Source organism: Rhopilema esculentum, chromosome 11 (genome assembly GCF_057945365.1).
Source record: "Rhopilema esculentum isolate cy_ngs chromosome 11, ASM5794536v1, whole genome shotgun sequence".
NCBI lineage: Eukaryota > Metazoa > Cnidaria > Scyphozoa > Rhizostomeae > Rhizostomatidae > Rhopilema > Rhopilema esculentum.
Window position 1 is genome coordinate 1,351,642 of NC_142825.1, and position 12,595 is coordinate 1,364,236.

At 37.5% G+C, this 12,595-nt stretch overlaps 1 protein-coding gene and 1 pseudogene across 1 annotated transcript; both read right to left on the reverse strand.

The window, feature by feature from the left end:
* Window positions 1-4,522: 4,522 nt before the first annotated feature.
* LOC135683980 (uncharacterized) lies at window positions 4,523-8,771 on the reverse strand. The gene is made up of 2 exons (XM_065199406.2): window positions 8,753-8,771; window positions 4,523-8,251 (listed from the first exon to the last, which is right to left on the reverse strand). The coding sequence occupies exons 1-2, from the start codon at window positions 8,769-8,771 to the stop codon at window positions 4,944-4,946; spliced, it is 3,327 nt and encodes a 1,108-aa protein (XP_065055478.2). The 3' UTR covers window positions 4,523-4,943.
* A 533-nt stretch (window positions 8,772-9,304) lies between these two features.
* Window positions 9,305-11,043, reverse strand: LOC148958821 (uncharacterized; annotated as a pseudogene).
* Between the last annotated feature and the right edge of the window lie 1,552 nt (window positions 11,044-12,595).

The window sequence follows — 12,595 nt, forward strand, 5'->3', positions numbered from 1 at the left end:
AAATAAAATTGAAGAAGAAGGATTCTCTCCTCTACCCAGTCTGAAGGAAATCACTAGAAAGCTCAACTCTTTGAGAGGGTATTTCGAAAAAAATTTAAGGAAAAACGATCGTGTAAACCTGCCTAAACAGAGATGGCTCTTGACGAGAATTAACAAGTTGTTCTCTCATGTCCTAAAATGAGACATCATTGAAAGTTGTTGCCATAAGCAGATGTGCTTTGTGGAAAAAAATGATTTTTGAAGGAAGGGAATGACCAGTTGGAGGACAGATGTCTTGTAAATGTCTGTTGGAGAGTGTAAAAAAAGATATTGGCAGAAATATGCAAGATAGAGCAAAACCTTAATTCGACCAATACAACATTATTTTCTGCATATCGAGTGGGAACACCTTCTGTTTCATTGACAATGTGAAGCCAGTCAAGAAGAGGTAAACTTTCATCTGCTGATAGAGAGATGGGATATTGTTTGCGAGGTTTCTGGAGGTTAAAAGAACCCACATTTCAGGTTATGCTATGTCTCATAACATTGAATACTTGAAAGCAGTAGTAGCTGGGGATAATGTGGAAGTATACAGTGTATCTGTGTGAATCGATTCCTGGCTTTTGGTGACATATGATGAAACATACCTCATTAGCATTTTCTTTCCATTGATTGTCTGTGCATCAATATTGGACTTCAAAGAAGAGAGTATGGTGCCAATGTAGCCTTGAACATCGATGCCTTGGACAGATGAGGGATATGACATTTTAAGTAGGGGTACACTGCTTACTTCATCTATATCAGCAGGAGTACCATAATAGTTAATGCACTTTATATTTTTGAGCCAGATAGGGAAATGTTGGTGTAGAGTTCAACGTTTTTGAAATTCAAAGCGATAAAGGTTTGTCATGATGTTGGTTTTGCTTCTATTATTGTTATAAGACAAGATCTGATGCGACCATTTGCTGTCGTTTGAACCACACAGGAAGCCACGCACAACTTGCTCTAAGACATGAAGAAAATTAATAGTTTCGTAAAAAGAATAGTTGTTGGTCCATGCCCAGTTTTTTCACAAATGTCCTCAAGGAACAGGAAAGGACCATTCTGTAGGATTTATTGTAATAAACAGTGCTGGAAAGCTAAATTGCTGGACCGCATCAATTAAAAAGCGATACTGCCAGTCCCAATAGCCTTTAGAAAATGGCATATCTTGTAATGCTTGAAAGAAAGTCATTGGCTGATTTGCAGTATTACGCAATGAATAAATAGCACCAGTAATAGTTTTGTACAGCCAACAGTCGAATTGAAATAGAAGTAACTCAAAATGTAATGTATGGTCAATCATTGGTGAAAGATATTTAAATAAAAAATAAATTTTGTAACTTTTCCAGTCAGAAGAGCCGTCATGTATTGTGTCACACCAAGATGTGCAAGGGTATAGGTTTGGCCATAATGCACATTCAATGCCATCCCATTTGTACACATAAACAATAGTTGGTTCTGCTTTAGCACAATGCAAATCTTCCCTTGTATTGAAATATTTTTAGTAGGATGAAGACGGAATGGAAAGAGGAAAGTGGAGGGCTGTTGTACATGGTCTCAGAGCTTCAATGTGAACCTCTGTCAAGGATCTTAGTTGGACTGGAATATTCTGAAAAACATGTATAATAAATCTGTCATTGCGACACTGGTATTGCAGATTGGCTTCTGATTTTTGGGGCTTAATAAAACTTGGCAACAGTTTCTCAGCTATTATGCTATTACAGCTTTCACATTTGCTCCAAGAGAGAGTTTTGCACCAGCGTTCCAAGGAAGGAACAGGAGAATGTGGGAAGGAAGGTATGCAATCGGAAAGGTGTAGCTGGGAGTGAATAGTTTCTAATTCTGTCTTATCTTGTTCTTTCCAGTAAGAGCGTGCAACGCCTTAACTCCATGGAATAGGCATAATAACAGAGAGAAGTGTGTAACATAAATTAAAATGAATGTTACTTTTTGAGGAATAATTCCTTTCATTCAGCAAAAGAGAATCTCCAAGGAATGAATGTTTTGAAGATAAACAAATAATGGTACTTACAGTGTCTTTCTCAGTAAGTATATTTCTTCAAGATGAAAAAATCCTAGAGGCGTCTATAAGAAAAGGGGAAACAGTAATTAAACAAATCGAAAAAATTTTTAAATGACAACTAAAGAAAATAACAATAGTTGCATAAAAGTAAGTATATATTAAGTATATAAATGCATAAAAGAGTCGTTATGGCAGTTGCTGAAATTGATTGAAATGAAAGATTATCGATCTTCAAAGTATAGAAAACAAATAAACTTTAAATGAAACAATCGAAATAATGAAATAAGAAGCTAAAACTTGAAATATTATTGTATTATCCTTTAAACACTTTATTATCAACGTGAAATTTGTTTTACCATTAGCAGAAGAAAATTCAGGACTGTTCGCTAGCTGCAAGTATTTGTCTATTATTTACTTTTATTTAGTAAATCACTTTTTGTATCATTAAAATGTATTCATTTTGATGTGTAAACATGGTCTACTGAAATCAGTCAAAATAAGGAAGACGCACATTTCTGTTCAGAAAGTAAATTTCTACCAATCAACACAACAGTGTCCCATATTTCCCCAAAGTATGTCTCTAAGGTTTAAGCATGACTCTTCCCCTCCAAAATTTCACCCAATAAACAATAATCTGTGTTCTTCTGAGAAACGCCAAACTTTCTATCCTAAGCGATTCTAGTATTTTATTAAATTTAGTCTGGGGGATGCTTTTTTAGCCTTTCTAGAAGGTAAAATTTCAAAAATTTTCTTCCGCGTCGCCCCCAACCATGGTGGGTCCTCCTACAAGAGTAAACTTGATTCTTAGCTCCCAAGGTTCAATTTCTTGGGGCCGTCTCTGAAAAATGTTATCCATCCAATCATACACACAGGTCAATGTACTAAGGAATTTCTGTAAAATACCTTCTATAGAACAGAAAGTCTTGAGAAATCCAAAAATATGTACTAAGTTTTGCAAGCACACAGAAGCAAAGGCGGTTGCAAAATGAATTTCACATGATCACAAAATATAACTGCAGCACACTAAGTAAATGTTGCAGCATACACTAAGTCTGACCTGTAGCATACACTAAGTCTGACCTGCAGCATACACTAAAGTCTGACCTGCAGCATACACTAAGTCTGACCTGCAGCATACACTAAGTCTGACCTGCAGCATACACCAAGTCTGACCTGCAGCATACACTAAGTCTGACCTGCAGCAAACACTAAGTCTGACCTGCAGCATACACTAAAGTCTGACCTGCAGCATACACTAAGTCTGACCTGCAGCATACCATAAGTCTGACCTGCAGCATACACTAAGTCTGACCTGCAGCATACACTAAGTCCATAATACATACCATAAATCCCTTGTGGTGCCATGACCCACTGCATACTTTATATTCATTCGCTCTGCTGACCCCCCCAATTCACATGACAGATTTACGGCCCTGGCCATTAGGGATGAGTGGGTTCGTGGAAAGAGTAGCATTGGATCTAAAAGTTCAAGATTTGTCCAAGGAGCTTGAGAAGATGAAACTTAAGAATCCTAGAGGAGATGACTTTTGTTTAAAGGCACTTAAATCGGATTCAAATAAGATCTTTTGAACAGGACTTTCCGAAAATGTTTTTAATTGCATTTGTAAACTGCTTGAGCCATATGTGCCAAACTTTGTTTACTGGCAGGGCAGAAAAATTTTATGTGCCACAAAATCAGGGAGACAAAGTAAACAGCGGAAGTTGATTCTCTCTTACAAGAGCCAGTTTCTCCTTGTTCTTGTGAGATTAAGACTTGGCCTTTTAATGCAGGACTTAGCCATTAGATTTAATATTTCAGTAGCCTCTTGTTCCAGTATATTTACTACATGGATAAAGTTTCTGTCAGCCTCACTATCCCATGCTCTAATTGTATGGTTATCAAAAGACACAATTGTGTCAAACCTTCCCAATGTTTTTAAAGAAGCAGGTTACCATAAGACAAGGTACATCATTGATTTCACGGAAATATTCATTGAAAGACCCAAGTCCTTACATCCCCAAGCTGCAACTTGGTCTGATTACAGGAAGCTGTAATACCAATAACACTTGTTCCTTTAATTGATGACATAGTGAGAACATGTTGTGCTTTATGTAATCTTAAGCCTCCTCTTATTGAAGAAAAGTAGAGTTGTTGATTTCTTTTCATTGTCTGTCTTTACTTTCTATTTTGCTAGAATACCAAACAATTCAATGTGAAGAAAAACCAACTTGAAGATTCCACAGTGAACTACAAGATATTTCAAAAGGCACAAAATATAGAAGAGGGCAGCATTAAGATTAAATTGATACTGTAAATTGCAAATCCTTTAAATCCTAGATACCAAATATTTCCTACTTGATTCTTGAAGATATTAAAATTTCTTTTGCAATGTCCTAGGTTCCTAGAAAAACAATGATAAGTCCTGGGAGGTGTAAATCAAGCATAAACAGGACACTGTATCAAAATATATCATTGCTCATGTATTGCCAGGGTGCATTCTATGTTGATCCTACGCCGGACACTTTTTTTGGCACTCATAAATTACGCCAAGTCTTGTGGACTTAAAAAAGGGTGCTTCTAGCAGCACGCCAACAGCCAACGTTTCTGGTCGAATATATTTGGTGACCCTCTTTTTGAGAATCGTATAATAAAGGTTTGAGAGGAATGACAAGAGAACTACAACAAGATTTTCACTTAAAATTTCATAAATTAACGAAAACGATTTAAAGAATAGTTAGCTATATAAAAAATTAAAAGAACAAAACCTGGATTTCAAACAATTAATTTCAAAGATTTGGCAATACATTCATGCACAAACATATCTCACAGAGAAACAAAACAGTTGAGTTAATGAAATATAAGATATTAGTACGTAGCTTATTCATACCAGAGTACCTTTCAATTATCAGACAGGAAAGGACAACGGCCTTTATCACTGTCAATACGATCAATTACCTTTGATACAACATAATCCTTATTTCTACTGGAAAAAAACGTGTTCTGTCGGTGCGGCCGCAATTTATCATCTCCCTGAATGTAAGTTTTAATCCCATCCTTGATAATATTTTTGCAGTTTTGAAGTGACGGCAAGGCCCATTGCAGCTTCGTTCTTCTAGCCAGTGTTTCGTTCGATTGCCCTCCTGACTGTTGTTGCGATCTCATTGAGCTGTAAAAGCTTTCAGCTATTGCTTCAGGCCCTCCCTTAGCCAAAAGAATGTCAATTAGAGCGCAAGATGGCTTACTTGCAATGTGACAGATTTCTTCGTTGTTGTAAAATGATTGGTACATTCGCTGTTCATGTAAGCGCACTTTCATAACTTTTCCATTTGAAAATACCATTTTGAACTGACAATCTAATGTATTGCTTTCTTCTTCTTCAAACTCTTCAAGTGTTGCATTTTGAGTATGTAAATTAACATTATTTTGGCTTATAATAAACCATTCTGGGCACTTGCCATTCCAGATGCCTGCTTTAACAGCGTTTTTTATTCTGGACATGTAAAGATACGCCATTCTTGAATCGAAATTCATCCCTGATTCCTTCACATGTTTTAGCTCGCTAATCGTTGTTAATATGCGCTTACATTCTTCCACTCCATATACTTCATACTCACCTTCATCTACAAAATATTTTATTTCTTTATTTACTCTTTTTCCACAGTGAAGCTTAACAAGATTCGCCGCATCAAATACTTCAAATGTTGTTGGTGATTTTTCAGCAAGCGATTCAATTCTAATATTCAAAGCTTCACATAGCTCTTTGGCCAAATTCTTGCGATCTTCTTCGATATCTTTACTGTCACGCAAATGCCACGTAAAGCGAGAATTTCCATCTGCATTTTTTCCATTATCTTTCGTTATGAGCCAACCTTGAAGTAATTCAACTCCTTTGAATTTTAAGCCAGGTATCAAAGAGTGTTCGACTTTTGACAGTCTAGGAAAGACCAGGGGGTGCCCTTTTACAGCTTTTAGCAGAATTTCTCTGACTTTAGGCCACCACATTTGTAGCTTCCAGATTGGAGTGTCAAGTGATTGGGCTCTCAGCATCAGATCAATAATAGGATCCATGATATCCAAAAAGGATAAAAGATCTGCCACAAAATCACTTCCAGCAATCATGTATTGCCACTCTTCGTCTTCATCCCTCCGTGGATGTAACAATTCAAATGCCTGCCAGTACGATTGGTAGCTCTGTTCAATTTTGAGCCACTGCTCATACGATGAACTCATGAAACGCTGAGTAGCATATGACACAGGTCGTCTCGCAGTACTGTCCACCATCTGCAAAAAGGCAAACCCCTTTCCATTTGCCAAAACATGATTGAACACATTACATCTCTTGATAAATCTACGGAAATGTTCTCCACCAGGTGAGTTAGCATCTCTTACTTCGGTAACAGCAAGGTTTAAAACATGGGCTGTATCCCACGTTATGGGGAGAGCGATCACTTTGTCTACATGCTCTGGGATCTCCAGTTGCCGAAAAAGTGAACTTCTGAATCCAGAAGCCTGATAAGGGCCATCAGCTGCCACACCACAAAGCCTTTCCAGAATTTGGGGGGAGAAATTATCAGAAATTGCTTCCAGAAGTTTTAATGCCAATATATCATATGAGGCTTCGGTAAATTCTGTATAAATGGCAGGAGCTGCAACAGGTATTGGGGAGGGTATCCCATTCTTATCTCTGGCGACAACCAATACTGCTTGGTTTGTTGTTCTGGCTGGTGTAGCTTTATCAATGGTAACCCAAAAGTGTGGAGGAAGGAATGCTGATGGGAGTGGCTGATTAAGGAATTCTGCCGTCTTCTTGTTCATCGACTTTTCCAGGCAGTACAGTATGTCATTAAACAGATTCCTGCCATGCCCAATGTTTCCAACATTTACAGAGCAATTTGCGAGTAAAGACACTAACACTTCAAAGTTTCTTGCTGCTGCACCAAGTTTCAAATCCACTATAGCCGCTTTAAATAAATGTGTTGCAGTTGTTGCATTTTCATTATTGGATTTCAAAGCCTGCTTGTATGCTTCCATGGCAATTTTATGTGTCTCTGAGCCGTTTCCTATGATACACATGTGGTCAATTAGCATATTTTTTTCCCGGTACCAAGTCCTATTATGACCTTTGATTAACAGACTCGCGATTTCCTTTTTCAAGAAAATTCCAGTTGCAAATGTTCCACTGCTTCTTGAATTAAGGATTCGCTGTGCTTGTAATGGAGTTAAATCGGCTAATGTTGGCTTAGCTTTCAGATGAAGCTCATAACATGGCAAACATCTCAGAACTGCACAACCACTTTTCTCATCATAGAACCACTGAATTGGCTTTGATGCCTCAACTAATTCATTGATATTGTTGGCTTTCTTCATTGCAGCAACTTGCCTTCCAGTCTCTGGGTCTTCAAAAACAAGCTGCTGTAAGCTTCTGTGCTTTGCTCCAATATCATCCACCTTTAAACTTAATTTATTTATCTCAGTCATAATGGCATCCATGTCTACGGTGCTGTTCTTCTTTGTTGCATCTAATTTTTCAGTTCTAAAAGATAAAAGTGTACTTTGAGTGTCCATTCCAGATATTTCTATCCCATCCAATGTTTCTTTGTCACTTGATTCTGTCATCAACTGAGGCTCGTTGCTGCATGCTTCCAGGGGTTCCAGGGGCTCTATGGGTGATAGGGCCTCCATGAATTTATTTTCCTCACTTTCAGTATTTGATTCAAGTTCATCAAGGTATTCTTCGTAGCTTGGCGTAGCTAATTCTAGATTGTTTTTGCCTTGAGCTGCTGCAGTGCTATGTACCGGGTCTATTGAAATAATCTGTGATGAAGTTGTACTGGTGTTTCTTTCTTCAGGTGTAGTGACTTCTGATACGTTCTGTTTTGCATATTTTAACTTCAATGAACTCACTTCTTTTGCAGCTGTTGGAACAATTGTGCATAACTTCGATCCAGGAATGCTGTGCCATCTATTTTTATGACGTTGAACAGTTGAATGATCTGTTCTGCATACAGATGTATATCTTTCATCCCTTTTTCCTTTCAAGTGTAATTCAAAGCATTGCAAGCAAGTAAAGCTGCCCTTTTCTGACGAGATTTTTTGTCTCTTTTCAGGGATAACTTCTTTGCTACTACTTGCACATCCTTTCGCCCAGGACAAAATCACTTGTTTCTTTCCTATACTTTGCTGCCGACTTTGTTTCTGTTGATTATCTGAAAAACGTTAATTGTTATATTTTATTCATTTTATTCCCGCTATTCATTAAAAGCGATCCCTCTTTTTCTTGGGCAATTCAAAAATAATATGAGCTAATTAGATTAAACCAAAATTAGTCTTTGCTTAGCCAGCATTTCATTCCTTACAAAAATGTGCGTGATTAAGAAGCCATAGAAGCATAGAAGTGAAGGTGTAAGAAACCAAATTAACCGAAACGTTTATTATGATTGCAAAATAGAGAAAAATCTAAAGCCCCCCTCCACATTAATTGGCCTTAGGGGCCATTCAAACAGTACTTGTGCTCAATATCCATCGATTTTGGATCTCCCTCCCTACTGTTTGCTTTTGTACGGTTTGGAGGTTGCCCCTCCCTCGAGCGTAAGTACGTACTTTTAAGTCATCAACTTCTCCCCTCTTGATTGTTTGAATCTATCACTTATTGCACTTGTTTAAAGTTTGCAAAATCAAGTACATACACAGGAAAATTAAAAACCTACCGTTTTCATCAATATCCATTTCAATCCATGTAATATTCTAACGGAACGCAAGTTCTTGGCTTTGCCTCTTCATTTAATATTGAGACCACATGACAAACGTTCGAAAATGTGACAGTACTTCCTTTTTGTGACAGTACTTCCGTTTGAAAGTGTCATCCCAACTTCTGTCGGGAAACGCCTTATCTATATGGACTCACCAGGGTGCATATAATACTCAGCATGCTCCTTGACATGATTTTTCCTTCTTTGTGTCGAAATACGGACCACAGAACCATGGACCACGGAATAACGAAACTAATATAGAAATCAAAGAAAACACCTCGCAGAGGAGATTAGTTAAGCATATCAAATCATATCTCGGCGATGCGCCACGCCGTCACGCCGTTTTCTGTCAACGATACGCCAATAATTCTAAACAAGTCATTGATATTCGGGGTTTTCTGTCGCTGACACGCTAAAAAACAGAATTTTTTTTTTCTACGCCAAGGCATTTTTCTTAGCCCACGCCGGACATATTCGGGCCTACCTACATGAAATGCACCCTGGATGTATTGTTGGTTTTAAACAAAGATTGGTCATGTAAGCATATAAGGTTTGAAGTGCATATGACCTGAAAATCCTATGGAAAACTAACTAGCAACCAGAAAATATTGAAAGCATTGTCACTAACTAAATTAATATTCAAAAATAAATGGCACATAAAAGTCTCTGTAAAAGTCATTAAGTTTTTCTTTCAAGACTTTCCAATATTCGGCATCAAAATTTATAAATTCCATGTGGGAACCACGAAGAATCCAGACAAGAAATATAGTGTCTTTAAGATTTGTTGCTGCCATTTGCACTTGACATTGCGTATAGTACTGGTGATTCCTCCTCAATGACAATCCGTTATCAGCATCCATATCTAAAAATGGCAGTTTTGCATCAGCAACAAGTGGGGAAAAATGCCTGATAGAAAATGGGCATTTCACCTCAAGTGGCCTGCTACCACAACAGCTGCAACTGACAATTCTATCAGGGCTACCACCAACAAACCTGAGATCTTTACAAATGGAAAGCCCCCATTCCCTTATTTTGACCTTTCTGTGACTTTTCTTTAATTTCTTTTCAAATTCGGACACTGCTTCTGATTCCATTTCTCTTTCATATTTCAGTGCTGGAATGTCTTTATTTATAACATGGGTCCCTTCTACATTCTTTAAAATGTTTGTAAAATCTGTTGGTGTGGCAGACTTAGAAGCAGTTTCCATTCTAGTTTTGACTGAATGGGATTTTGATGCCGTAACAACATGCTTTCTTGCATTGTGCCATAAATCATTTGAGTTTTGACCCAAAGTGGCTTTTTCCATTTCTGCAATGTTGTCATCACACATATCTTGGCATAACTTTATTAGATATTCTTCAGGTGTCCTTGATTCTTTTAATATATCTGAATGCAATTTAAAGTTAAAAGTTATCTGTGATGCAACTACCTTTGGGATGGCCTTGGTCTCAGCTGTAAAGATTATTGATTAATCTTCTTTACATATTTTTTTCATGGCAGACAAAACATCATCAAAAGTTAAACTACATGGCTTTTCTACATTTGGTGTGTAGTTCTTTTTAGGAGAACAATTTAACTCTGCCTTCTTCTTTCCTCTCCTCCCAAAGTCTCCTCGTGTTAACTTCAGGTCTCTAATTTTTGTTGGCTTGACAATAGCATTGTTTGGAAGCCATTCACAAGGCTTTGAAGTGCAAGATGGATTAGTCAAACCCATTCTAACAGCAGCTTCAATCCGAAATAAAGCAGCAGTAACATGATTACAGGTTTGACTAATCCCAACCATACAAGAACAGTATCCACACATTACTTTTCCACTAGATTTTTTGATGCAAACCCAGAGCTTGTGTGGCACATCAGAAATTCGCTGAGATGGTTTGCATCTTGATTGAAAAAGGCACAGTTTACTCTGCTCACTGATGTGATGGTAATTTAGTGGGTAAAGCCAGCCTTCAGAATAGTAGCTATATGCTTTAGATGTCTTATAGTCAATAATGTCTTATAGAAATGCCAGGAAATTAAAAATATCAGAATATAATGTCAAGGGCCAGAATTTAACACTTTCCTCTTCTTACAACCATCCTTCTTTCAAATGCAAGGGATCTGGTAATACCTCATCCAATACTTTGAGCTTATGATGATACTCTTTATCAATTTCCATTTTTACTTCTTCTGCTGTTTGTAGAATAGGCACATTATTTTCAATAGCAACAAAGGCTCTCGCCACCAAATCATCTTTCTTTCCCGTAACACACAACCCTCGGAGAGGTAAAAACGACTTCAACTCTTCTAGTTTCATCGATCTCAACTGCTCAATATCCATTTCGAAAATTCATATAAAATGAATTAGAGGTCGAAAACGGCCTAAGCACAATGCTAATTCTGAGGGAATTTCCGTAGCCTGCCAGAGCAAAGTTCTTAAAAAAGCTTTTAAAAAAGCTGTTCCCGAAGATAACAGACCACGCACAGCGAATTCATTTGCTTGTCAACAACGAAACAGTGAAGTGATATGTTCTCAAATCGAACAACCGGCACTTCACTGCACATAACAACTTGCTGTAACTATGGCGAACAGAAATTTTTTCACCAAATAACTTGTGCCAGGCCCGGATTAGAACGTGGCGCAGCTTATTGTGAAATGGTGTATTAGCAAAGTGCAAGGGAAAACAATTAAAGAAGCTGTTCTTTGGATGGATACAAATTGCTCTCCTGCTGGCTGCTGCTATGTAGCATTGTCTAGAGTCAAATTCATTGAACATATTTCTTTTCTTACGCCACTAACACCTGCACATGTCAAAACTGTTACAACAATTTCTTGTTGAAAACGTTAACCAAATACTTGTACATGACAGATATTCACTTCAATTATATAATCACTTCAGTATTCTGACAGTCAAATACACTAACATGTAATGAATTTACGTGACACTAATTTTACATCATACACAGCATATTACGATCGTTAATACATATAACGAAGAAAACCCAACAAAATGCCAACATCACACATAGAAATACACAAAAAACTAAAAAAAACTACTTCAAAAACTGTTATTTCTATCATGACTTTGAGGCAGTGAACCACCTCAAATAATAATCAAGCAACATTATTTTATGTACAATTATAGGGATGATGTTGTCCTGTAACACAATAAGTTATTCTATCATTACCGTTCTTCTCCCTCAGTTGCGACATTATTTAATTTGAATCCTGTCATTTCTCAATTCTACAGATGACATCACCGAGCAAATCATCACCTTTCCAAAAGGAAAAAGACATTGGTGTCAGCTTCTTTAATCAATTTACAAAGTTGTTCTTGCGGCTTTATGGACCAGCTGTTTCATGAGAAAATGTTCCTTCAATGGATTTGGCCAAGCCTGTTAACTGCGAATGGCTCCTACGGCCAACCTTTGCCTTGAGTGACCTCTATCAGTCAGTGGTGGACAACATGGAGCTTCTCAAGGAAAGCCCATAAGTAAAGCCTAAAAAAAGCAGTTGATGAAGACATTGAAGAATTGTGCGAAGCTCTAGCATAGTTTAATACGCGTGACACAGAAGCTGCACCAACAACCCAGGATTGCAACACAATCATAAAAACAATGCTCGCTAATGACTCCCTTGCTCACTTCATGGAAGAAGCATACCAAACAGGGGGTGCCCTTTTCATAATGTCTTGCCATTATTTAATGTCAAGAACCATAATAACTGATCCAGAGGCATATGCCTCCAAAATTGCCCTTGTTGGTGGTGGGGATGAAGAGTGTAAAAAGAACTCATCTGTAGCAAAACTAAGAAAAATATT